The 27,722-nt window shown below is 36.4% G+C and overlaps 3 protein-coding genes across 4 annotated transcripts in view; 2 read left to right on the top strand and 1 right to left on the bottom strand.

The window, feature by feature from the left end:
* The window catches only part of LOC118263060 (uncharacterized), a 73,050-nt gene extending 64,161 nt beyond the window's left edge, over positions 1–8,889 (top strand). Inside the window, exons 1-5 of one of the 2 annotated variants that reach the window (XM_035574831.2) lie at positions 1,581–1,837; positions 2,427–2,551; positions 3,229–3,498; positions 3,801–3,990; positions 4,156–8,889. In XM_035574831.2, coding sequence (XP_035430724.2) covers positions 1,659–1,837; positions 2,427–2,551; positions 3,229–3,498; positions 3,801–3,990; positions 4,156–8,104 — 4,713 coding nt within the window. In that variant the 5' untranslated portion in view covers positions 1,581–1,658 and the 3' untranslated portion in view covers positions 8,105–8,889. Of the gene's footprint in view, positions 1–1,580; positions 1,838–2,426; positions 2,552–3,228; positions 3,499–3,800; positions 3,991–4,155 lie in introns of those variants that run through there. The other variant, XM_035574828.2, reaches the window with a different exon arrangement.
* Positions 8,890–8,947: 58 nt separating this feature from the next.
* Positions 8,948–13,066, bottom strand: LOC118263061 (zinc finger protein 16). Its single transcript, XM_035574832.2, has 6 exons — positions 12,673–13,066; positions 12,019–12,140; positions 11,387–11,596; positions 10,820–10,954; positions 9,980–10,063; positions 8,948–9,758 (listed from the first exon to the last, which is right to left on the bottom strand). Exons 1-6 carry the CDS (start codon positions 12,807–12,809, stop codon positions 9,028–9,030), a joined length of 1,419 nt encoding a protein of 472 aa, XP_035430725.2. The 5' UTR covers positions 12,810–13,066; the 3' UTR covers positions 8,948–9,027.
* Positions 13,067–13,311: 245 nt separating this feature from the next.
* Positions 13,312–27,629, top strand: LOC118262917 (thiamine transporter 2-like). The gene is made up of 7 exons (XM_035574588.2): positions 13,312–14,025; positions 18,573–18,703; positions 20,184–20,328; positions 20,942–21,063; positions 21,429–21,614; positions 24,120–24,337; positions 24,901–27,629. The coding sequence occupies exons 1-7, from the start codon at positions 13,791–13,793 to the stop codon at positions 25,148–25,150; spliced, it is 1,287 nt and encodes a 428-aa protein (XP_035430481.1). The 5' UTR covers positions 13,312–13,790; the 3' UTR covers positions 25,151–27,629.
* Positions 27,630–27,722: the final 93 nt, after the last annotated feature.

Here is a 27,722-nt window from a genome sequence, read left to right on the forward strand (position 1 = left end):
TTGTTTCCAATACATAAAGGCTTTTTCTTTCTTCCTTGAATGGCAACCGAGTCTCCAATACAAATGACTAAAGATAAAAGATTAAAAATGACAGAGTGATTAGTTTTACCGCAAATATTGAATCATTAGATCCGGTATCATCATGTGAATATACTTAGGTACCTACACTAAGCTCAAATGTCTGAATGAATAATTCCACTAATGACATAAGTGCAAATAAATTAAAACAACATTATATTCCTGAATAGGTACCTACTTTTAATCATGAATTAGTTCGAACCGAATTAGCTTAATACTTAGGTGCTGACTAGCTTAGATACCTAATATCATTTTATGTATATAAGTAAAGACAAAATCTATCCAAGTAATTCAAGTCCTTAGAAAAACAAGTGGTCTAGTCCAGCTGCTTAGTGCTTACATTAAAACTTAATTGAAGAAAACTAGTTCTGCTTAGAGCACCTGGCAATATTATGTTCTGTCTATTACGACATTGCGATTTAAAAACCTCAGTAAAAATAATGCTGTATCTAACGTAGCCGCCATGCTTGTTTATAATAGTCTGTCGCGACTGACTGTGTTTTCGCTTTATGCAAATGTGTATACCTAAACGTTTCAACTTTGTAAATAATATTCTTTAAAATGTAAGTAAGTGATTAAAAATGTAGTAACTGATTGATTGTATCTAAGTTCACCCTCTATTATATGGGACTTATAACGCAATGGTGAAAAGTGGGTGTACATTGTACCGTGGCATTGCGTGCCTTAATGTGTAACTACTTCAGCCTACCCCTTTGGGGATACCTAATAAGGCATGACGATACCTATCCAAAAAGAAATACATAAGTAATTTATTTATATCTAAGTACCAAACCAACTAATACGCAGCCAATACCAACCTAAAGAAATCTTAATCATTAATCTAATCGACTTATAAATAACTTCTAAATAATAATAATATGATCAGAGACATTCACTTTATCCACTTAGATACTAAGCATTCGGTTTCTTATAAGGCAACTGTTTAAGCACGGAATGCGCCGCGCCTTGACTCTTGCCTTCCGACCTTCAAATAACTCAACCCATGTATTTGCATAGGTGCATCCGAAATCAGAATTTAAACCAGAAGGTATGTCACATAAAGCTATGGAATTTTGATCTTTATTACATTAAAGTTATGAATTGTTTTAGCTGTTGTCATATTTATAATAGTAAATACTTCACATTTTACCTATTGTCTTAAGATTGTAGATGGAAATAAATAATTTCATGCTACGTTAATTAATTGATAGGTGTGTAGTATGTGTGTACTCATACCAATTTATTCTAACGAGTGCAATTACTAGAAATATAAAATTAATCCGTTTTGCTAAATATGGACGGTGTAATAAACGAGAACTTTCTTTTCTGTATTATATAGATACATAGGTACCTACAATCGAATCACGAATGTAATTAGATATTCTATAAACAGCCACGTGCATTGGCAACATTAACTTTGATGACATTTCATTCATATTGTAACTTATGCAGGTAGACGATAAAACCTCTGATCGGCAGAAATTAACATGATGACGGCGTAGAAAGCTTTAGTAGGTGCCCGTTCGGCTGCCGCGCCGGGTCATAAGTGAATCACTAGTGTCAAGTGAATCCAGGAAACGATGGAAAAATCCAACGAGAAACGTCCTCTCTCGACTGCGCAGGAGATAATGGACAATTCCTTTGAAAGCCGCCCAGCTTCGGCGGCGCAAGAAATTATGGAAAAATCCTCGGAAAGTTTTTTAACCTCTCACAGTCTCAGTTGTTGTCAGCGACATAATCCCAATGCAGATGCTGAGAAGTGCGTGTAATTAAGTTTGGTTATATTTTTATGCAAATCAACCATGTTTTGTGACCTCTCCGGTTACGCTACGCCGCTTGATTTTGCCCACCGTGTAATTATGCAATCTGTTTCGTAATTGGACATTAATTGATAGTTTTTTTTTTCTTTGTCCATGTAGATAGATAGAAGTGATGGTAATTATTTGTTTAGTTATATGGCCGGTGGAGCAATTCTTACTAAAAATGTTGATGAAAATGACCATGATTTTGTTAACTATCGATGGTTTTTTGTTGCGATATAACATGTAATTTCTTTGATATTTGTTTAATTTATTCGTCTGAATTTGATAGATACAAGTAAGGGATTATATTCGTCTAAATTAATAGATAGGTACAGGCAATCGTTTATTATATCGAAAAACAAATACATTGATTCAATTTCACACTTTATTCTTGTGTCTACCGACGTATAAAAAAATCCTTAATATAATCAATCGCTATTTAATAGTAGGTAGTCGATCGATAAAGATTTTATAAAGGAATACCTATAATTATAATTAGATACCTATATTGAAATTCTCATCATTTAATTCTCTTTTTTTTCACAGAGGCGAGAAATTGTACGTGACAGCCGACAAACGGGGTGAGAAGGGGGGTTGCAAGCGACCTCTCTGCTGGACCCTGCTGGGATTGGTCGTCGCAGCTATAGTCGCCATCATCGTTCTAGCAGCAAGTGAGTATATCTACCTTTCTTTTATAATACAAAATGTGAAATTTTCTCCAGTATATGGCAGTAGCCTCACCCTCTATTACATGGGACTTATAACGCAAATGGTGAATAGTGTACACTGTACAGTGGCATTACGTGCTGTAAATTGCACCTCTGCATAACCCTTCGGAGATAAAAAGGCGTGACGATACAATATAAAATGCGTCTTGTGTCATGTAGTTATGTTAAAATTGTAGTCTAAATCTACCCACCTTACTATTTTATTTAAAAAATGTCCCCTAACTTGAATACCTGTATTTCTTTGAATACGATTAGACTAAGTGAATGTGGTCGTTAGATCATATAGAATATCTTCTGAGAACGTTTACGTATGAGTAAATGAGATGAAATGAGTCATTCATTACCCATCAGTATACGTAACTTGTTTTTACTTTCTAAATACTAAGTATGTGTTGATGAAGGTACATAGAATTAATTGCTTTTCATATAACATACATAGTACGTCGTCTTCGGGAGAAGAGGTAGGCAGAGATGCACACACTCTTCACCAGTCGTATATAAGTCCAATGTAGGTACGATTTTTTTCATGGACAGATTTTCGTTAAAGAAGAGTTCCTAGGTGCTAAGACAATCACCAACACCACATACACATACTAAACCTAACCTATTAATTTTTTCAGCGGGTATCCTATTCACGGGCTCACCAACTCCATTGGAGCAATACAACGCATCGGTGAATTCAGCGCGGGCGCTAGGTGGGATCGGCCACGTTCACCACGACCATGGATCTGATCACCAACACCACGACCATACCGAAGACCACCACAGTGCTGAACAGGACCATAGCATGGAGACGACGACGGAGCATCAACACGGACCAGAACCACAGAGCGATGAAGCTCACGAACCCTCCGGTCTTTCGGAGGAAACCGGCGACTTCGCTATGTATGGTGAGTAAAATACGCGTATTTTGGCAGCTTCTAGTTTTTCAATTTCTTGTAAAGTGCCTCAAATAGACACATCTTCTTTAAACTTGCGGCAGCAAGAAATTATTGATACCTTATTTACCTATGGTCGTATTTCGATTTTTAAATTGAGAAAGCGTCCACCGGTTTTTCTGTATCTATTGTTGCGAAGATGGAAACATCGCGTATAATTACCCTAATATTAGTTTCACTATAGGTACAGCTACTTACCATAGCTGTATCACGGTCAATGTAACAAAAATTAACTGTATTATTTTTTACTTCAGTACCCAGAACTGTGGAAGGCGAGCTGAAGATTGACAATGAAGAATTCTCTAGCGCGCTTCAAGACCCTGAGAGCAACGAATATAGAGAATTTGTCACCAACTTCGTTGATGGAATAAAGCGAGCACTTTTCGATAGGAACGACCTCGACAACGGAGCCAATGAGATCACAGTCGAAGTAACACAGCTGAAGTAAGCAAACGTTTTTATGTATACCTGCCAAACTTATCGCTATTCCCATTGCCACTAATCAGGTTCAAATCCCCTACCGACTTGCATACAGAACAATGGTTATTTATATTCAAATGCCCACACAATAGAGAAACAATCAATAATATTTACATTTATAAATTACAGGAAGGGCTCAATCATCGTCACCTACAGAGTCCACTGGAAGCCCAAGCTGCACACTGAACCCACAGAAGATCTGCTTAACGCAAACAAACTTGAGGCAAGACTCGATGACTATCTCTCCAAGAACAACCGAATGATCAACGTTTACCACATCGCCGAAGACAAAATAGCTACCAGACCAGTGCTAGATATCTGTCAAATAAACAAAAACGGTTGTGAACATGGATGCGAATTCGATGAAATGACTCTAGATTTCACCTGCACGTGTCCTCATGGCCAAATACTAGACATGTCGAATCCTAAAAAGTGTATCTCATTATTAGATTCCGAAACTGAACACGGAAAAGACATCACGGTTCTTACAGTAGATGCCAAACCAATGACTACAAAAATAGTCCCCATAGAAGAAAAACCTACTACTGAAGCAGCTACTTCTCACGAACATACTTTCGACTGGAAAGAAACCCATCATATGATGCCAGAAACGACCACTGAAAGTGAGGCAGATGTTAATTTCTCTCACATTTTCGGTAACACAAATAATAATCAAGAACAGTCTGAAACCACCAAGCCTGATTCGAGTGAAGAACATCATCCAACACCTGAGCCAGAACCTAAAGCTGAACCTGAGCCCAAACCAGAGCCAGAACCTAAACCAGAGCCAGAACCCAAACCTGAGCCAGAGCCAACCGCTGAGCCTGAACCATCAGCAGAGCCTGAACCAGCAGCAGAGCCTGAGCCAGCAGCAGAGCCTGAACCAGCAGCAGAGCCTGAACCAACAGCTGAGCCTCATCCAACAGTAGAACCAACACCTGAACCCATCGCTACAGCAGAACCAGAACCTGAGCCTAAAGCTGAACCAGAACCGACCGCAGAACCAGAAGCGGCCGTGAAATTTGGACTTGAATCTGAAACAACATCTAAACCTGAACATGACATGGAACCAGAATCAGAACCTGAACCGAAGTCTCAGCCTGAACCGTCTCCTGAACCAAAACAAGAATCGGATCCAGAAATCGAACCTGAACCTGAACCCGAGCCCACCACCACCACAATTACTCCAGAACCTGTTGCATTAAATCCTGCCTTCATAGAACGCGAGAAACAGAGAACAATGTCAACTTCTGAGCCAGAACCAACCTCTGAACCCGAACCATCACAAACAACTACGTCAAAGACAACTGAAATCAATCACACTCTAGATACGTTTATAACCCAGATGCATGAAATGGGTTTTGAATCAGAACACGATACTTCTCCGGTTACCGAAACGTCCAGCACGTCTACAGCCGCAGGCAACAACCAGCACTCTGCCCATGACATAACAGAAAATTCAGAAGAAAAATCTATTTTATATACCAACAAGGGTAAATTTGCGTATAAGCCAGAAGATTCGGAGATGACTACAAGACGCATTTCTATATCTGAACCAAACCTTATCAATGAGCCGTCATATGAGCCGAAACCTGAAATAATCTCAATTTTAAGTGCCAAACAACGAACTGAACATCCATCAGAAGAGAATCGTACTACAGAAACTACCACCACTGAAATAAGTGATTGGCTGGAATATCATAATATTGGTAAATCTGACGAACATAACCAAACTGATTTCGATGAAATCCTCACTAACAATGTGAACAAAATTATGCACGAATCAGAACAAAGGTCATTTAAAGGATTTGATGATGATTTCTTGTATGAAACCACTACTGCAATTAACTCAAAGTCAGTTTTCGAAAGCGAGTCGCATGATGAAACCAAGAAAGATGTGACAACTCCAAGCACAGAAATAACGAGAAGAATAGAAGAGGTCAGCAAAGTGGCTGCTTCAATTTTGCCTGTAAGTGCGGAAATAGATGAAGGAGAAATGAATAAAGTAGTACCGACAACTACACAAATCCCAACAACCACTGTTGAACCTGAACCAAAACAGGAAACTGAAAAGCCTTTCCCAGACGACGACGAACCAGAACCTGAAAAGGGACCTATGATAACTTCCATCCTAGAGGAAGCCAAGTCATTAGATACTAATAAATCGATGCCATCAGAACAAACAACAACTGCAGAACCTGAAACTATTACGCAATTTTCAATTAACAAACACTATCAAGAAACCGAAGAAGATAAAATAATGAAAGTATTGGAGAACAAACCGAGTAACGAAACATCAACCGAACGCGAACGAGAACGGGAACCTGAAGAAGGTATGGATATAACTTTCGACGCCATAAACATGCTTTACAATCGTTCCTCTAAGTCCATTGAAAAGCCACCCGTGACACCAGAGAATACTACTGCAGACATTACCGTTACTGTTACTACTGAAGAAATTGACCCAAGTGAGGCTACAGTATCGACTTCCACTGACTCGGATTGGCTCTCAGAAGCTGTCACTGAAATAAACTACAATGAGGCTATGAACAAAATGTCTAAAAATGAACCTACAGAACCCATTATTCACAAAGTTGATGACCTAATGCACCACGGTTTAGTGAAGACCGATGATTTTGAACCAGATTACTTAAACAATATGGGATCAACAGGAAACAAACAAGAATCAGACGAACCGTTATATGGAATGGCACATGATTACGATAATGAAGATTCACGTTTTAAAAGAGTAAATAAAGAAGCTACAACTGAAACACCCAAAATTGTTGCCACAGAAGCAACAGGTGAGACAGCTGATGTAAAAGAAAAGTCTGAAGTACCTACAACCACTAATGTGCCTATTGAAACTACTACAATCACAGCATATATTTACAAAGTCGCTGAAAAGTCCGGTACCGTTCCCCAAGTTACTGAAATGAATGATAATGAAACAGTAACCGATAACTCAAATTCTGATATGACTACTGTAACGAAAGAAACAAATTATGAAACTGCTTCAGTTAAAAATATCGAGATAGAAAAACCTACCGATGTTGTACCCGCACCCGTTTGGGAGGAGTCCGAAGCTGATAAATATTTAACTGTCCAAGAATTACCAAAAAAAATAGAAGAGCCTCAGCACCCGGTCATGGTTGATGAAATAATAATGCCATCTACCACTAGTACACCAACTACAATGGCGCCGATGGATGTAATCTTCACGAATTCCTCAATGGTCGAACCTGAAAATATTTACGAAACTAATAACACACAATTAAGTAACCTCAATGTAAATATATACGAAATACCAAGCCATAATGGTAATAATTCAGTTAACTCAGCAAAATCTGCGAATGCTCAGTCGGCAGAGTATGAGGATCACGAAACAGAAATGAATCCTTTCCTACCAGAAGTAGAAAACAACAAGAGTTTAGTTAAAAAACTTCAAGAAGGTCATGATCTTGAACCCAACAATCTTACAGAGACTCAAAACGATAACACGGAAGAACATGTCTCAAGCCTTTCGGAAGGAATGACTAACAAAGACTCATTAACAGTAATCGGTAAAGAAGTTGAGACAAGCAACAAAAATCAAGAAGTAGTAAGTTCAACACCAGTGACAGAAGACGACACTTCATTTAATGAATTGCTCATGAACGTGAATGCTCATGAAAGTGAGAAAAATGTTACTCAGACCATGAACACAACAGATAATGATGCTGCAACAACACCGGCGACACTGGACCAAATGAAAAGTGAGGTGAAGATATCTATACCCAAGGAAAGTGAACCACTACCTGTCTCCACGTTCCTATTGGACACTGATGACCTCGTTACTAAAAGAGAGCCCACTACAACCACAAATAACTTGGACGTAAATGTGGAATCTGCGAGCCCTACGACATCTGCGCCCGCAGCCAACAATGAAGGGTACCTCAGCGTGGTACCCATTGAAGAGGAAAAAGATTTGCTGCAACAGCACAAAAGTGAAAACATTGAAGACATCAATGACATAAGTGATTTGCCAAAAAGTGATAAGAGGACACTAGATGATTCAGTAATTAATAATGAAGCGTAGTCTGCAGCTCAATTTTAACTCAACACAATTAGTTATAAAAGTTATTTTCCCATTTCCTGTGATTCCGTTGACACTATCGATCAAATTATTCTCAATAGATTATTTTTTAATTTGTACCAATTTTAATGCAATTTTATTACTGCATTCAATATACTGGGTTTCGATTGTTAGAAACTTGCACAGTACCTTATATTAATGTCCTATTCATATTATCGTGAACAATTTATTCATTAGACTAGTCAAACTAGGAAGAGTCATCGTCTTGAAAGAAAGATTTAGATTTATTTATTGCTTTGTCTATAAAAAATAAGCAGATAGCGTAAAATGTATAAATATCTGGTAAAACGTATGTACTTTAAGTATTTTACGCGATGCACGCTCTGAACGTACACTAAAGCCTTAGGTCCTGTAATATTGCGCCCTCGGTCTCGAGGATTACCTGACGGTCCTATCTTGTAATTGTTACCATAGCTAAATGTATATTATTTTATTTTAAATGATTCTTGAATCGGACGCTGTAACGAGTTGAAACATTGTGGTGTAACCGTTAGACGGCGTTTGTTATTTCCTTGTGATTGTCTGCCATGCCGTATGTGATAACTCGCAGATAAACTATACATTCCGTTCGTACTTATTAACGTAGTGATATTACACAGAAGTGAGGTCTGATTGTAAAATAATAATTAATTTAGTAATTGTTAACTAAGATAAATATTTTGTATAAATGGTTGATTTGTAAAATAATTGAATTATGTTGTAAATAAATATAAAGTTAATAATAATTATATTGGAGTGTTAATTACCTTCCCAATGACACATAGCTGTTGTAATGATACAACATGATAAAAATATCGAGACTTTATTAAGTACCAACAAGCAATATAACTCTTAGATAAACAACAATATTTAAGTAACAGTTTGTTTCAATCACAGAATATTTCATTGTTTGGTCGTGGCGTGATGTCGTCTATTTCTTGTGCGGTGACTTGGTCGTCCAGTAGCATCCTCGCGCACAGACATCCATCGCCCATCATACCGTTCCCACTAACAATACAATTACCCAGCACCTCCTTGCAACTATTGTAAGGCAAAGCATTGACTTCATTGGCCTTAGCTTTTTCTGGCTTAACATCTTTAACTGTGTTCATGGAAGGAATGTCCATTTCAAATATATCTTTTAGTTTCACTGTACCATCAGGTTTGTATTCTACAACTGCAGTGTCGTCCTGATAGTTAGTTGCAGCGTTCATGTTGACGCCGCAGCGTTGGGAACATTCACAGCCCTCACACGTATTGTTATTAGCATTTGTATTTGTTATACTACTTGTAACGACCTCTGTCTTACTCATGTCTAGAGGTTCATTATCTATTGGTGTAAAATCGTATTCTTCATCAACAGTCTTAGTTATTTGTGCACACACACATTTCTCGCCTCTCTCGTTCATAATACATCCCCCGATCATTAGTTTGCAATGAGCTACATATTCATTATCAGTTGTTGTATCTACAAAATTACTGTCAACACTGTTATCAAAAATATTAGCTGGTACTTCTTTAGTTACTTCATTTTTAACGTTTTGTATACAATTGAATGTGTGTTCTTCATACTGAGTCGTAGCTATAAGCTGGCCACAAGATGGACATGTTACGGAATCTGAAATTCGATTAAGAAAATCCTTTATCCAGTTTAAAGTTATAACAGTTTCTAATATGATGTGTCAAGTAGGTAATGGGTATGCAAAGGATGTAGGTACCTTTGCTCTTTAGATTATGTAAATGTAAGTGATTGTGCCAAATAAATACTGAAAGGCAGTAGTTATAAGCATGATTTGTGAAGCATAATTAATTAAAACATTAACTACCAACAACACTTACCATTTTCATTTTTCAACTTTGCCATAGATGAGAAATCACATGCCGAGTTAGAATCCGATGATATCCCGCTGTCTGGTTTAAAATCTAAAAACAAAAACATATCATTCTTAGGTCTTTTTTTCGGACATATTTAACCGGTAGACACAATTCAACCCTGTTACTACAAAACAATCTCAAATCGTAAATAAAAATGTAACAAGATGTCGCAAGCACAGTTGCCGAGTAAGGGGTCTTTGGTTCGATTCCCAGGTCGAGCAAAGTACTCTTGAGTTGTTTTGGTTTGTCGAAAATTCTCAGAGAAGCAGAGTTTGAAATTGTGCCTAATTTATGGCAATAATTAATAATAAGGTAACATTGTATCTCATAACATAACCAGTTTAAAATAGGTGTTACATTTAATATGTGCACCAGACACACTTCTACCTACCCATTTTAGAGAAGGATTGATGTTATATTACATAAGACTTCGCAATAGAAAAAGCTTGCAAAAAAACAGTCGTTTGCGTGATCATAAGATCAATAAAGCAACCAATTAGAGTGATTTTTTACAATGATGATATCATCCAATTGATTTTAACAAAAGGCTATGAGTGTATGCTTAACTGACGTATCAAGCATGCCAGGATCGTAGTTAGCGCTTTGTAATATATGTTATAAAGAAACGCATAAGTTTATAATTATATGTATGTGCATTACATACACATATTATTATGTAAGATTTATTTCATTTCATCTATTGACAGGCCACTTCAAATGAAGATGGATCTCAATGCGATCTCCAATAAGAGAAGCCAGTTTTATATAAGTAATGGTAAAATAATATTTACTACAGTTACTTACGATATTTAGCCAAATGTCTCTTCTTAGCGTATTCCGTGGAGAATTTCTTCCCACAATTTTCGAAGGAGCAGTGCAGTGAGGAGTCGGATGTGTGAGTCTTCATGTGGGTCTTCAAATGATGTGATTGTATGAAACCTGGAATATTAAAATTATATTGTTATTGTTACAATTAAGAGTTAAATTGGAAAACATACAATAACATAATAACATAACCATTTAAACCCAGGAATCTAACTCCTGCTCTGCATTAACGGACACTGGACTCAACAGGATTATAAAAATCCATCAATACATAGCTTGGCTCTCTGACCATGCAAAAAAGTAAGAAACAATCTGAAAAAAAATTTGAAAGTTTTTAAATGACGCTTGAGATCTAAAAGAAGTCAGTCTATCTCAATAAAATTCATATCTTATCAATTTGAGTACTGCAGATGAGACTGCAGGTGCAATGCCAACTGGTCATATACTAATATATAAAGATGAAGAGTTTGTTTGTATGTTTGTTTGATTTGATAGGAGCCGAGCAGAGCTAATGAAACTGGGCCAGAGTCCTAGTAAATAACTTACCTTTATTACAAATTTTACAAAAATGCTGTTTAGTGTTTGTGTGTGTCATCTCATGGTGTTTCAAATGGTGTGCAAAGTTGAATTTCTTTGTGCAGCCGGTGAAGCTGCACTGGTACCGTCTCTCCGACTGTGACTTGTGAGTCTTCATGTGTGTCTTAAGAGCTGGCTCACTGCTGAACACAGCTGAACACTTCGCACATGTGTATGTCCCTGTAATTTATTTAATGGAAATATTTCAAATAAAGGCAAACATCTAGATCAATTTTGATGAAACTTTTTGTGTGTGTTCAAGAGGATCTGAGAATGGTTTAGATTCACAATTTTGTCCGCTGGACAATGTTTTTTTAATTAATCAGACGTGTAGACAGGACAACGTCTGTCGGGTCCGCTAGTTTAATTATATAAATTTTTAAACTAATTTGACTTTTTATTTAATTATGTTATACATCCTATGTAATAGTGAGTGAGCTTATTGCCTAACACTGGATCGAAGGGTACAAAATTCTCTAAAAACTGAGAATCCCACCTCAAACCCCTTGCTCAATATTTACAGGCAACTAAGTTAGTATCAAGGTAGTCCAAAGCAAAGTAAACAGTATTATAATCAAAATAAGAATGAAAATAAAAACTACCTCCATGAGCATATTTGATATGTCTTTTAAGGAGTATATTGTCTCTAAATTCTCTGCTGCACTCTGAGCACTGCACACTGCCGGTCCTCTCGTGCTGTTTCTCATGGCGACGGAGGGCAGATCTGCAATCAACACATTGATCATACAGTGAAATGGAACAATATATGAAAAGTCACGCCTTTTATTGCCGAAGGGATAGGCAGAAGTGCATGTTACAGCACATAATACTGCTACACAAAGTCATAATTCCCATGTAATAAGGGGTGAGCCTATTGCCATATATTGGGCACAATCGCAGACTCCATGCTAGTACTGAGAAATTTTCGATGGCAACGGAGAGTAGATCTACAATCAACACATTCATCATACAGTTAAATGGAACAATATAAACATTAATAAGTTACTACTAATAACTCATATACAACATTATGATGCAATCACAAGTTTTCCTTAAATAGGTGTTTGGTCAGATACCACCTATTAATGAACTTTACCCCCAGTATTAGCATAGTCTATTCTGGATTACATGGACTTAACAGATAGTAACTTGCAACACAATACATGACTGATAAACGGTACAGATAACACACCGATAAATGTATTGATTTAATGCAAATCGTCTTCACAAAGTGAACAAAATGTGTTCATACTTACATAAAACTAAAGTTTTTATTGCAGATTTTGCACTGAAATTGAGGACTATGGCTTTGCTCATGCCGTCTCCTCTCACTGTCATATTTGAAGCTCTTCGAACAGTGCCGACATTTCAATATTATTGTCTTATCAGGCATTTTATAATCAAAATCCTCTTGACGATAGATTGACTTTACGATGATAGTGCTAATAACGCTGATTTATGGCGAGTAATTGCGTAATAGGTTTTGCATGGTATGTTCTAAAAACTATACATGCACAAGAAACTTAGCTAAACATCTAATCAAATATCTAACACAAAAAATCCACCAAATAACGTAATAAGAAATACAGTGCGAAACCAAAACACACAACTGAATGACAGCAATGTGTCACATTTTTAGGCCAGCGCTACGAAATGTCAAGTGCCCTAATCAGCTGATAATCTTCGTTCGGAAACAAAACCAGGTCGAAGACCTAAAATAATTTTTTTTTTATTACGAAAGATATAGCATTATTGTGTAAATTGTACTCTACAATATTATAAAGCTTTATTATATATATTGTAAGAACGCATATTATACAATATTATTATGTTTATAGGAATTCCATGACGATTCAAGTGATAATGACGTTAAAACGCTAATTGACATTCATGACGGTGTTGTGACGTTTGTGTTGTTGTGATCGTGACATAACCTATAACCAGCTGCATTGCTACAACTTTTCTTGCCGTCATGTGATTGTACCAAAATAAAACGAATGTAACAAAAAAATCGTTGAATTGAACAACGTATATAGAAGTTCATTCAAGAACGCTCAACTGTAAAATTTATTAAACAAATAAATTCTTATGTAACATCAGACTGAAGCATACAGGATACTGTAACGAACGATATTTGCACAGAAGTTTAAACAGAAAGTGAGTGAGTTTCGGCTTTACGTAGATTTGGCGCGAAAGGCTGATGTTAGAACGAGCGTCATTGAGAAATGCAGGGAGCGAGAGCGAGGCGAGCGCGGCGCCGCCTCATCAGTCTCTACGCGGCACGTGAACACACTGCACGGTCGCTCACGGCGGTCAAGGGCAAACTTACGCGAGCACATTTTCCCACAATTATTACATAAATTTGTGTCGTAAGATGTTGCCGTGGGTTCAAGTTACTCTTATGTTATGTGCTGTCGGCCTGCTTCGGGAGATACGACCGTCAGAGCCCTTCGTTTCCGAGTTCCTATTGGGAGAGTGGAGGAACATAACTGAGGAGCAACTGAACAGAGATGTGTACCCTGTGGGGACATACTGCTACCTGGGACTGCTTGTTGTGGTCTTCCTCATCACAGACTTCCTGAGATTCAAGCCTGTCATTGTATTGTCTGGTGAGTTTACATTTTTACTTCAATTGTGCATTGCATGAGTTTGTTTAGATGTCAACGACCTACATTACCAGTTATTTTTTACTTATGTTAAGTTACTTCAAGCAAGTTGAATTTTTAAATCACAGTTTTTATAACATTTTAAACCTGTGTAAGAAGCTGTCCTTAATTACTTTAGATAACTAGATAAACAAGTAGACGGTAGATAATGTATGAAGTTACAAATTAAAACATCCACTTAACAACTGAACAGAATATGAATTGATAATCTTAAGAATAATAATTGTAATCAATGCAATTTATGAAAGAATCCTTATCATAATGAGTGGGATCCATAATTATATGATTACAGTCAACCCATTCATGATTTAACCATGCCATCTTATATTATATTAATTTCATGCTATTTGCATTAAAAATAAATAATTTATTGTTCAGTTTATAAGCTTGTCATCAATAATTTCTGGTTAATTATTCGTTTTTATGAGTACCTAGTAACTACATATTTCATAATGAATGATTCTGAAATCTCTATAAATTCCAGATATGAATATAATATGACTTTTACAAATCAAATAAATTAAAATTATTTATCACTAACTAGTTTCACACGGTTTCCCCATTCTGCTCGGCTTCTTTTGATCTTAACATGATTATTTATAGCCTATGGTCTTCCTTTATAAATGCTCTATCCAACACAAAAATAATTGTTCAAATTGGATCAATAGTTGAGAGATTAGCACATTTAATCAATCACAAACAAACTCTAAACATTATGCAAATTAATAACATATTTAAAATATTTTTTAAAATTAGTTTTTAGAACTATCAAGGAAAAATACACAAAAAAAAATTAAAGTGTACAAAGAGAAAAAAATGTTTACCTACAAAAAATCTTGTTACTTGTTTCCTCAGTTTTTGCTTCATTGCAAACAGGGAAGTTTATTTTGTTGTTTGACATAATTTTAACTTGCAGAAACTAGACTGCTTATGTCGTAAAATGTATCTGCGCAGATAAAGAATTTTAAAAATTCAACACTAGTAACAAGTAACTTTTTTAGCATTTCTTACCAGTTTCTATTTATTTATTTTATTATATTTTTCTGATGATTTTAAATCTCTGAAATCTCACAAATAGATGTATCTCATCACTAATGATAAAGTTATTTTTTATTTTACACTGCAACACAAATAGTGTAGCATGGAGACAGACAATAAATAACAAAAAAAGAAACAATACAACAGAACAGGAAAAAGAATAAAGAACACAAACCAAACATTTGCACATATTTCTTTATCCAGAAGCAAATAAAAAAGATGTTAGAAAATAAAAGCAAGATTAAAGAGATTTGCTTGAAATGTGTATGTTTGAGTTTATTCAATATTGACTCTGTGATACAAGATAATGATCAAATGCAATGAGGGATCAAAGTTATCAGTCTTTAACTGATTACACAACTCCATGGTTGTTATATCTTTATTGACCTGTTGTAACCAAGTCCAATTGAAACTTTTTGCAAAAGTTATCAATATTGATACTGTTACATCTGGATAGTTATTTCATGTATGTGCATTATGTAGTTTAACAAATTCTTCGAAAACAGACATGTTAATCTACAAATTAGTACATAATACAAATTGTAGTACATAATTAGTTAGATATATAAATAAAGTGTTTCTTTTCTACTGAACCGCGGAAATGTTAACGTGTTGCCGGAGCTTCGGGTCGTAAAGCAGAAGTAGGAACGGGTTGATATTTAGTCAATAACAGTCTGACACTCCCTCACGCCTCACCCAAGGCAGGAGAAATCATTGGATGATTATGCCCCCTCAAAACTGCGTATAGTACTCTGTCTACTTCATCAGGAAACAAGAGGCGTCTATGATAATCATTCAATAACTGTCGAATTATGTCAACGGAATCAAAGCACGACCTATCTTAACTTGCTATCAGTTGCCCTTCCCTTGACCGTTCACAAATATCGATCTCTAAAATTAGGTGTATTTTGTAAACAATTGATCGTAGATAATGATACCCACACGATGTGTGAAAAGCACTAAATCAAAAGTTTTCATTCTGATAGTATAATGAATGCATTTAATTTAATAAACATGGTTTTTATCGGGACTCTATCAACAGTTGTCTTTGCGAACTGTCTCGTAAATTACGGCCTGAGACGTTGTCCTGACATTCAGTACCTAATAAAACATTATTGTACTAAGGGCCATATTTCATTTGGACACAATGGTCGTACCCAGAACACAATTAGTGTCTACAAAAAGACATCGAAACTAATATTAGAGTTACTCTGTCGACAACCAGTTTGTTGCACATCCAGCATAAAAAATTAGATAACATCAGATAGTTATACCCTTTTTTTAAGGGGGAAAATCATCCAATGACTTCTCTCGCCTTGGGCGAAGCGAAAGGTAGTGTCAGACTCTTACTGACTAAAAACCACCCCGTTCCTACTCCTGCTTTTCGAGCCAGAGCCGATGTACCCTTAAAACAGCCTCTTATCTCCCACAACCTCAACGCTCTAAAGTATACTTCGAACAAGTCATACGGCCGTCCTAAAGAAATAAGGTTCTAAGAATTAAAAAAACGATACAAGACTATAAAATGACGTCACCACCATTAATATACAATTTTATGCTAAAGATACCTACAAACATTTAATAATAACCACGATATATTATTATAAGTATACAAATAGTAATAACTACGATAGATACAGGTACTTTACACTATAACTACACTATTTGAAATCATGAGACTAAAGCACGTGTCTAAGGAGCAACCATCTCGACATGTTATACAGAAGGTGCCAAAAAACGCAACGAAAAAATATTTTATGCAACCTACACACTTTTGCAGCTACTACAGCTGCTGCAACTATTTGAAATCTATAAATAGTCGTCTAGTAAACTTTAGTAAAAAGATGTGAACTGTTTCGAGGTTGAAATGATTCACGAATGTATCACAAAAAATAGTAGGTAGATGTACCAACCGAAATTTTCTTAGATTTTCTTAATGCCATAATCAGAGACTATCCACCCACAAGGTAGATAGACGACCTAATTAAGGTCGCAGGGAGCCGCTGGATGCAGGTCACTTCCAACCGGCCTATCTGAAAGTCATTGGGGGAGGCCTATGTTCAGCAGTGGACGTCTTGTGGCTAATATGATGATGATGCTCAGAGACATTACGTACAGACTACAGACACTGACACTGTATTAAAAGTAACGATTTTGTTCCGAAAACAATTGGTAAGGATTGGGTTAAGCATCACCAGCACGCAGGGAATCCTAAAATGGACTCCATGGACTCTCACAAATGAGCAAAATGTTTGCATCTTTTGTATCGTATTATTGTGTAAAATGATCTTTTGTGTAAAGAGAAAATAAATCTATGATTAAATCACTCTGAGTACCGCTACTCAGTACCGCGGTTAGTCATTTCGATCACCGTTGATTGAACCAAAAAGTATTCGATTTATAAACTCGTCAGTTATGTAAAAGTTTGTTACTGTCTCAACAAACAAAAATACTATTCGTATGTAATCTACGTCAGTAATTAAAATGCGATTTACAGTGCCAGGTCCACACTTAATCTAGCTTACCTACATCCGAACAAAACAGGTTTCCTTCGCGTTATCTTAATTACTCAATAAAAAAAGTTATCTCTAGGTACTGCATGCGGATTTGGTGATACCTAGGTAGATTTATCTATAAGCTGAAACAACAATAATGATATAAAATGTCTAGACAAAATACATGAGATCTGTTTGATAATTGTGAACAATTTATTCATAAAAAATCAAGACACAAGCAACCAATCTAATTGCTCAGAATAGTCGGTTAATATACTTTAATTTATCAATGTGCAAGATGTATGAGCACGTGTTCGTACCGGGTCTCTGAATGATGTATTGCTAGAACAGAATCTTCGATTTTGATTCTTAGTTATAAAATGCTATTTAAAACATTTCTTTGCTTGAAGGTAGTAAATAGTAGGTAGTAGGTACCTTATACATATGTAGAAAGATACATACTGTATACTTCGTAACTTACCTACCTACCTATAATACACGATCTTTTCTTTGCATATTTTTATTTCTTTCTTATATATTTAAAGGTTGTCTGTAGGTGGTTCACTGTTAAGTGATAAGATCACCCCATTCTATTTCTTTTTGGTTTAACTACATTAGTTTCGTGTTGTATTCTAATCTCTCATGATCATCATCAAATGCTCGTGTTGAGCAAAAGCGCATATATAGTTACAGTGATTTTACATTCCGATATTCGCAGTTGCGTATAGCGTGAAGTTATAATAAGGTTTAATTGCCAATAGAAATGAAAATAAATCCTCTGTTACAAATAAAAGTACCTGTCTAACAATGAAACAAGAGGACATATACTTTAAATAAACCCCTGCCAATCGTGTTTAGAACGAACAGATATGTTTATGAAACAAATTATTTCTTCAATGTATTTAACTCCTCTTCGGTATAGGCTCAAACATCATCAGCCTATTTCACTTGTTACAGGTTTAAGTGGTATAGCAGTGTACGCCATCTTGCTATGGACAACGAGTCTGGAATGGCTGCAGGCGTCCCAGTTCTTCTACGGTCTCTACATGGCCACAGAAGTCGCCTACTACACTTATATTTACGCAAAGGTAAGCTATTTATAGATATTCGGACGCAGTCTTATACGTCATTGGCTCAAAGAGAAAAAAAACAAATGCTTTCCTAAGATGGTGGTCGGTTGCGATTGAAGAGTCATGTCCAAAATGACCTATTTTCGGATCGGACGAAGGTTTAAGGGGTTTTTGCTTTCCTGATTGTACTTCATTCCTCACAATGATACCATTGAGTAGCCTCGTATGTCCCGAAGACATAACAGGTGATTACTTCTGATGTCGTCTATCGATAGTATTCCAAAATTGTGACTGCGCTCTCTGAAGGCGTGCCATAAATGTCCACCTGCATCTGCGCTGACATTTGCATCAGAATACCTATGTATAACTAGTGCTATGCAACTGTCTCAAACTGGAATAACCGCTGTTAGATAAGAGTTGGTAGACGAAAATAAATATACTTGTGCCACTACTATTATTCTTGTACTTTTGAAAATACCGCTTCAACAATTTTTTTGACAAATCTTCCTAATGTTCCACTAAGGGATTTTAAGACCTCTAAGTGCCAAAAGGGATTTTTTAAAATCCCTTCGTTCCCAAGAGATCTACCTACTTGCCAAGAGATCTAACTTCAGCTTTATTAGACCAGTAATAATTGCTGGCTTGAACAAAGGTGTTTAATTTTTGAATAATGGTTGCTATCATGTGCGTCTGTGTGTCAGTGTGTGCCCTCCGGAAATGTAAAACGTGACGTGACGTCATCTTATATACAGGTAGACGAAAATTAACTAATCAGACCAACAATCTTAATTCTTATCTTAGTCAAATTTCTTTAATACCGGAGACGGCACGAAACGTATCGCTTAATTATGCATCATTATCCTTTAAGTATTTACAATGTGTACCTACATTATGACAACCTCTCTTTCGCCTGTCTGGCGGGCAAGTAATGTATTATTTGGAAATACCCAGCACTAAACAAGATAAATACATATGTGCCCCATGTGTGGCAGTAGACTCGACTTATGTCACTGGGGCTTAAGTTATGGTATTGGTGGAAGAAGGATGTTTCTGTTTACCTTTTTCCCGAAGAGTGAAAATGCATAGGTTTATTACCTAAATGTAACCACTACTGACAAAGAGTAGTCTCTTTGCTAATTAGGAATGTTTTGCAATGCTATAGTAGAGAAGGACAAAAACATAGACACATACAGAACATACATAGACAAATACCACTTTTAACAAAGACTTGAGACCACCCCTTTTCTACCCACGATGCACAAGGTAACTGTCTCTTGTTATGCGTCCAGCTAAAGTCAAAATTAAATGTTTTCTTTCTTGCTTTCTTTTCCCCACACTGGAAAGAGAAGAGCCCAATAACGTCAACATTTTGCGAGAAATTGCATTGATTTTTTTCATACAAGATCAAGAAGACATTATACACCAATACCTTCTTATAGTTATCGAGACAAGATGCATCTTACTTGACCTTACTAACGTACCTCATTTAACATTCAAGGTGGACCCAGCGAAGTATCCCCGCGTATCCTCGTACACCCGTATCGCAGCACTGACTGGTCGGTTCCTGTCGGGCGTCAGCTCACAACTGCTCACACACTTCGGACTCATGGACTACAGGGACCTCAACTACATCACATTTACAGGTATACTTACCTTGTATTTTGCGATTAGTAAAGAAATAGCTTACTAGCTTTTTTTTTTGAGGGGGAAAATCATCCAATGACTTTTCTCGCCTTGGGCGAGGAGAGAGGGAGTGTCAGACTCTTACTGACTAAAAACCACCCCGTTCCTACTCCTGCTTTTCGAGCCGGAGGCCCCGGTAAACCCGCTAGGTAGTCCGCAGCTCCGGATCAGGCATCAGCCCTGCTGGGCCCCATCTAATAGCTTACTAGCTAGCTAGCTTAGCTAGTCCTGTGTCCCATACAACGAAGGCTCTCTACATTCAAACTTAGATAGACTTAGGCGTAAGGTATCAGCTTACCTTAAAGATATCCGTCTATAATAAATCTTATTTTTGGAACAAGCCCGCCCGCATCAACTTTCCTAAGCCGTTACAACTCCTGTAAGCCAGGATCTATAGTAGGAATCTGGCGCGTCAAAGGGGCATGAATAATTGTCTTGGATCCCGCAATGAAATATATCAGAAAATATTATTAGAGGAGAAGATACGATAATTTTTTCCCTTCGGTGAATTTAGGATAAGTCTAGGTTTAGAAAACTGTAATGTACCGTGAATGTAACACTGTACTGTCTTAGCTCAGATTATGGCGACATTCTGGGCGCTGTGGCTGCCCACCGTGCAGTACGGCATCTACTTCCATCGCAAGTCGTCCACTGGCAACCCGCCGTTGGACAAAGATCTACATCCACCTAATGGGGTGAGTAGACACATCATTTTATTTCAAATATGGTTTGTTTTTCTCTTCTTGATTGCAACCGAGTATTTGAAATATACGAAAAGAAATGTAATAGTGGCTATCTATATTAAGGCCAATTAAGCTTTATGCAGTTACATGACACATTCTTATTATTGCTATTTAATTTTTGGTAGACATCCAATGATCATAGTAAGTGACCTTAGATGGTGAATGATAATAATTGAGTTGAGTTCGATTCCCTCATAAAACAAAGTATATGCATCTCACAACCCATGAGGTATGAGCTTTACACAAGGCATCATAGTTTCTCTTCATAATATTATACCAAAATGCTTTCTAAATCATTCCTTCCATTAACATTCCAGCATCTACTGCGCTCCAACGTGGTAGAAGCGTCCACGCTGATCGCCCGACACGCTCGCTCAGCTTACACCAGACCGAAAGTACTGGCGTGGTCAGCATTGTACGCAGTAGCCCTCGCATTGTTCGTCCAAGCTCAGATCTACATGCAGTTGCTATGGAAACAGATACAGGAGGACACTGATTCGCCGGTGAGTTTAACATTATTTTCTTTAAATCTTTCGTCTTTTCCAATTTGACGACATACTTTACCGCTGCTACCAAAGTGTCTAAATCGTCTTTCACAGTGAAAACAATAACAAAGTTTTGTTATGGCTAGATGAGAGATGAGACAAAATAAGCCAAGTGTTAGTAAGATTGTTATTCTTAACTATTTTGTATGATCACATGTATGAATGGTACTATGTTTGTAATAGATGGCCCTTTGTATTGTCTGCCTGTATGATGTATGAGACGTTAGATATTTAGAAGAAGAATATTCGTAGCTGCTATTTGGTATCGGTTTCAGCCCGTGTGCTATTTTAATCGCACCGAAATGTTATACATGCACTTTCTTTCTTTCTTTCTTTCTCTAAAAAACGTTACCCCACACTAAGATTTTCTACTGTGTCGTGAATGCGTTTACAAACATACAAGTTCACATACACATGACACCTAGACCCGGAACAACAATTTGTGTGATCCACCCGCTCGTTGCACGGCAGCCAGTTGCCCAGGCACCACGCTTACCGTGCAGTCGTATATACATAGGTACCTAGTTAACCTATGTGTTATCCTAGATTAAAATATATATGTCGAATTTTATGCAGATTCGTGACTCCAAATACTTGACAGATTTAAAATTGTATAAATAAGTTTATATTCTACACGTAAGAAGAAAGCTGTTATCATGAGTGCGTCATTTAATTTCCTGCATCGATAAGGGCTCAAGCTCATTGCCAAACATCGATTCCAATCTATAACAGTAATTAATTGATTTGATTCGCATTGATATTGAACTCGCGTTTTTCCTTTAGCCTGCATCAGAAAAGACAGCTTTTTAGTGCAGCTAGGTTATTCTGTAGTTGTCAATTCGAACTTACGAAGCTCAATCGCATTTTCGCCTATCAGTGGTCGAGATTATTCTCAAACCCATGGCCGACCGCGATCGAGTTCACTTCAATCTTTCGAATTGAAAGTAACGCATACTTCTTTAACTCTCATTACATTCACTTATTTATTTTTACAAGCCACACTGGGCCTCGTATTCACTAAGTCCCGCCGCGCACGCAATCGTGAATATGGGGACTTAATCAAACATTCAAATATCTCATGGTGAAGTTATTTTCTAATTCCAAAACATAGATTCCAAAAAGGAAAAGCGGATAAGAATCACACAAATCTACGTTACTTTAGTTATTATTATTTTTATGACCTATTATACATTAATTATCTAAAGCTATTGTTATAATCGATTAAAATCTAATAATCTTCACCGGTCTTTCCCAATCCCAACTAGTGCGCACATCCGCCACACCTCTTATCACGAAATTATTTGGGACATGACTAGTGAACGAGCTTATCACGCGAGTAGGTATAAACAATATGATAATAAGCATAATTATAAACAATCACTATGCTATATCTAATCTCAATTATCTTGTGACATAAGCTTGCGTTATTAACGTCCTTGTCGTGAGTGCATTTTATGGAATCAAATCTAGTTATTTTGATAAAAAGACGTCTGAGTGACGATGTCTCATTGTATTGACGGCAGAGGGCTTAGTACGAGGTTATCGGTTATCGCGTCTAGTTCTCTGATTGGTTGGTTCATTGGAGCAGGCCAATCAGAGCGCCGTACGCGGTAACGTTTCGATCTCGTTAAACGTCAAACAAACTCGTACTAGGCGCTCAGAAAACTAGGATAGCGCAAAAAAAATTTATTGTAGTGTGAATGTTGGTCTTTTTCCATTGAGTAGTTTATGCTATCTATTCCTTCGTCACATATTTTGACGTTCATTGTAACGGTGTAACTACTACGTACCTACTGTTATGTCTGTACTAAGAATAAATATCAGCTTGCATAGTGACTAGTTATTAAATAAACGAAAGATTTACTATATTATGTCTTTGTGCTTTGTACAATGTTTGTCTGTCTCTTGTCTCCATACAGTTTAAGTCTATGTACTTTACTAATTTACTCGGCTATATTTATCTTTATCTTTATCTCAGATAATCTCGAGTATGTTATGTTAGTGTGTTAGTAGTGTTAGTAGAACTTTCAAAATTCTAGGTATGTGTGAGTAATCTTCATCTGGTTTTGAGTGTGAGAGGTTTTCGACCTTTGTATATAAAGACTTGAGACTTGCACTCTTTGATAAAAAAACTTCTCGTCTTACTATGTTTTGTATCGAAACTGTGAATAATTGTTTATTATTTCCAAAATTTTACTATCCTTTCATATCATAAGCAATACAAATTAACTGGTTAAGTATCTAACTAAGTATTGGACTTACTTCTACAATGTATCACTACACACTTCTATACCTACCTATTATAAGAAAAACCTACCTAAACTCGTTCCCTACTTAACTTAACCGAATTATAACTATTCACCAGCAATTTTAGCCCTATATGGGCACTCAAAGACTCACTCACCTTTACTAGAAAACTTGTATTTACAAACACATTTATTTAAATTACCTAATAACTCTCAGGTGGCGTACAACGGTGCAGTGGAAGCAGTGCAAACTCTCCTAGGCGCGGGAGGTGCATTCATAGCGTCAATGTACTCATCGTCCGGAGTACCAGCGCCGGTGGCGGCCGTGCAAGGAGTCGCAGTCTTCCTGGCCACCTTCGTGAACAACGTGTTCGTGTCCTACGCCGGGTATATCGTGATGGGCATGCTGTTCCACTATACTATCACTTTGGCCAGGTAACTATTTCATTTTTTTGGAATGTTAAGAAAATAGAGGGTTTTACATTTAATGTATAGACTATGTGATCACGAGCTGCTAGAGAGGTGCTGATGAATACCTTCAAAATTAATTTGATAGATGTTGGTTTTATCCAGAGTACATTGTCCGAACCCCTCTCTAATGCGGCTGTAGCTGTTTATAAAATAGTGAATAAGGTTTTAGAGCCTACTAATAGGTAATAAGGTGTTTAAATGTTACTTGTATTAGGTTACGATGGGGCTGGCATGGTCTTACTGTGACCAAAAGTCCCTAAATTAATAAAGGATAATAAAGAAAAGACTATGTGATAATATATTCACTCTCTATTACATGGTACTTACGAACTGGTGAAATTTTCTAAAAACCGAAAAAGGCCCAGTAATACTTTACCCGACCCGGTAATCAAACTCTAAACCCCTTGTCTACTCTCTGTGCTCTGACTGTCTGTGCGGCAATCGCACTTGCGACCATTAATTCAAAATACGGATTTGATACAAAATAATTGTGTACTTGTTTGCTAATCAACATTTTTCTTTTCTAGTGCAAAAATAGCGGGTCAACTAAGCGATGAGAGCTGCTTCGGTCTGATATTTGGTATCAACACCCTCATTGGTACGGGACTGCAGTCCATACTAACTCTAGTCCTCATCCAAAGCCTGAAGCTGCCGATAGCCTCCCAGTACTTCGCCATCAGTGGCCTCTACCTTCTACTGGCTTCTACATGGCTCCTCGGCTGGATGATCACCACGTGCCGCCAAAAACGAAGTATTAACGTCGACAACCAGTATTGATACACAATATAATCATATTGTATGGATTTATTTACATTAACTTTATTTTTAAAGGCTGTCTTGCTATGAAGCGTTACGAGAAGTAATAACCTTTTTTAACTTTAACACAGTGCCGGCGTTAGGGGGGCGACATGGGCCGATGGCCCAGGGCGACAAAGTCTGGGGGCGCCAATAAAATGAAAAACTACTACTAACACTTGATATTGCTTCCCTCAAGTGGGCGCCACAATATTTTCGCCCGGGGTGTCAGTGGCCCTTACGCCGGCACTGCTTTAACATATCCCTTTTGTATGTAGTTAATTGTACATATAGTAATGAAAAGAACGAATTTTGAAAGTGACATAGCTACCTCTTTCAGTGTTGTATGCTATTACGAAGCTCGGGGCTATGGAGTATAGAATTAAGGAGAACTGTCACATAAGTAAGTCTATAATGTTTTTGAAGTGAATTTGGGTCACAAAGAAAGAAAGAGAAAATAGAATAGGTATGTACGGCGAAAAATGGTTGTTAATTGAAGAAAAGTTGTTACTCTTGCTTCTGGAGAGTTTTGCCTCTGATTTAACAGATGTTTTTCAGATACAAAAGTTAGTACTCCTAACTGTCTATACTCCATGGTCTTAGGCTGATTTCCCGCGTAAATGTTTGACAGCTATTTTTTTTAAACTACGAGTTTTAAAGCACTTTCTGCTACAAAGTCTGTGGTTTTCTAACTGCCTACCTAATGGACTACTTACCCAGTGATCGGTCAACAGGAGTAATGGTATGTCCTTTTTAATCTATTACATGTAAGAATATGTGTAGTTATCATTTGTTCAAACTTAGTGCCTTGATACCCGGTACCTTATCATAAGTAGAAGATGCATAAGACACTCTTCCTTATTCATCTTTTACCACGTCATAGAACTTTAATATATTGCTGTTTTTTTTTACTCGATTTCACGGGATGTTACCAAAATTGCATAGTCTGAAATTATCGCAAGTGTTTTCAATAGATTCACTTATTATTATTTATAATTAATCATTAGAATTCGCAAAAAAAAAATTAAACCCAGAGAGCGCGCTAGGCAAGCACCTCAAAAGCGGTCCTTAATTTTCTTTAGCGCCGCTGTTACTATGTCGCAGCCCATATCTGTAACCTAGCGCCGTAGGTACTTGCCTAATATGCCTTAGGGATAATAAAGCTCTAGGAACTATAAAAGCGTACTTAGGTCAGGTTTACAGGGTGTAGAATGGTTGTAAACCTCTGTATACGCCTTCATGTCATGTCAGAAATAGCAGGTGTAATGTTATGCACTTTATTTAATGTGAATAATTATGTCGTGTATAACACTTCACATACATACATGTTATTAATATTTATGATTTATAATCGCATAGGTACTTACCATTTTGATTTGATAAGTTATCAAACTAAAATAAGTTAATTTATTTATTATTCAAAGGTTCCAATTGCATGTAGGGTGAATAAAGTGTGTAGTAGAAACATCACATTCAATCATTTTCAAAATGGCTGTGAAATGAGTTTTCCTGATAATCATTTGTTGTATTGTATGTATTTAATATTTATAAATGAAATAGCAAATGGACATAACATGTTATAAAAGCTGTCATGAAATGAAAGCTATGTTTATTTGTGAATTGGACAAAATAGTGCAAATATCACTATCAACATAGGTTGTAGGTTCTACAATGTCTTATTGCACTTGTCATATTTAAAATATGTATAAAAAAAACCTATAACTTCTAAATGTCTCGGGCTGGGTGTGATATGAATGTGAACTTGTATGTTTGTAACGGACCCACGACACAGGAAAAAAGAGAAAATCCTAAAATCAATGTTTAAAAAAAATAACTTATAAATTGCGCAAAATTCAATTTTGAATAAAATTATGAATCTGTTCTAGGCCAATTAAGTTTAGTATTTGTTGGACAGACTAGAATAAAAAAGATAAAAGTTATTGAACATTTTGGATATTGATTTTATCTGTTCAAACTCTTTGTTGAAAGCAAACTTGCTCAAGGTTTTTAAAAGTATTTTGTACAGTTTCTATAAAAGATAACAAATAAAATTATATTGACACAAATGTTTGATGGTAGTACAGGTGTTCCGATTACCACATAAAACTGTATCATGCTTCAATAACTTTACATATACATAGATTATTTAAAAGTTAATTTATTTATTTAACTACAAATAAGACTAGAGAAAATCTAAAATTCTAATTTTATTTAATGTGTAGGTATCTATAATTAGTTTTTAATCGAACAAACTTGTCACATGTTTTTGGTGATACACTAAGACTTTCTTTTTATTAATCTAATACTTAGATATTATGTATTTTATATTTAGTTATTTATTTCAGTAATGGTGGCTTTTTATTAAATTCTCAAGATTAATTGTGCAAAATGTATATTATATTATATTGCTATATCTTTTAGCTCTACCCTAGGACCAAGAAATATATTTTTATTAATCAAATCTTATTTGTTTTAATTTGATTCTGTTTAAAAATTTAAAGTAACCTACTAATGCTTATTCAAAGAAAATAATTAAGTCTAATTGAATAGTTGT

This window comes from Spodoptera frugiperda, chromosome 12 (assembly GCF_023101765.2).
Source record: "Spodoptera frugiperda isolate SF20-4 chromosome 12, AGI-APGP_CSIRO_Sfru_2.0, whole genome shotgun sequence".
Taxonomy (NCBI): domain Eukaryota; kingdom Metazoa; phylum Arthropoda; class Insecta; order Lepidoptera; family Noctuidae; genus Spodoptera; species Spodoptera frugiperda.

Excerpts from the sequence above, each read along its gene's own strand:
- LOC118263061 (XM_035574832.2), bottom strand. The coding sequence starts at position 12,809 with ATGCCTGATAAGACAATAATATTGAAATGTCGGCACTGTTCGAAGAGC. Across the intron at positions 12,141-12,672 it reads AATAAAAACTTTAGTTTTAT|ATCTGCCCTCCGTCGCCATG; the intron begins GTAAGTATGAAC and ends TGTTGATTGCAG. Across the intron at positions 11,597-12,018 it reads TATCAAATATGCTCATGGAG|GGACATACACATGTGCGAAG; the intron begins GTAGTTTTTATT and ends AATAAATTACAG.
- LOC118262917 (XM_035574588.2), top strand. The coding sequence starts at position 13,791 with ATGTTGCCGTGGGTTCAAGTTACTCTTATGTTATGTGCTGTCGGCCTG. Across the intron at positions 14,026-18,572 it reads GCCTGTCATTGTATTGTCTG|GTTTAAGTGGTATAGCAGTG; the intron begins GTGAGTTTACAT and ends CACTTGTTACAG. Across the intron at positions 21,615-24,119 it reads AGGAGGACACTGATTCGCCG|GTGGCGTACAACGGTGCAGT; the intron begins GTGAGTTTAACA and ends AATAACTCTCAG.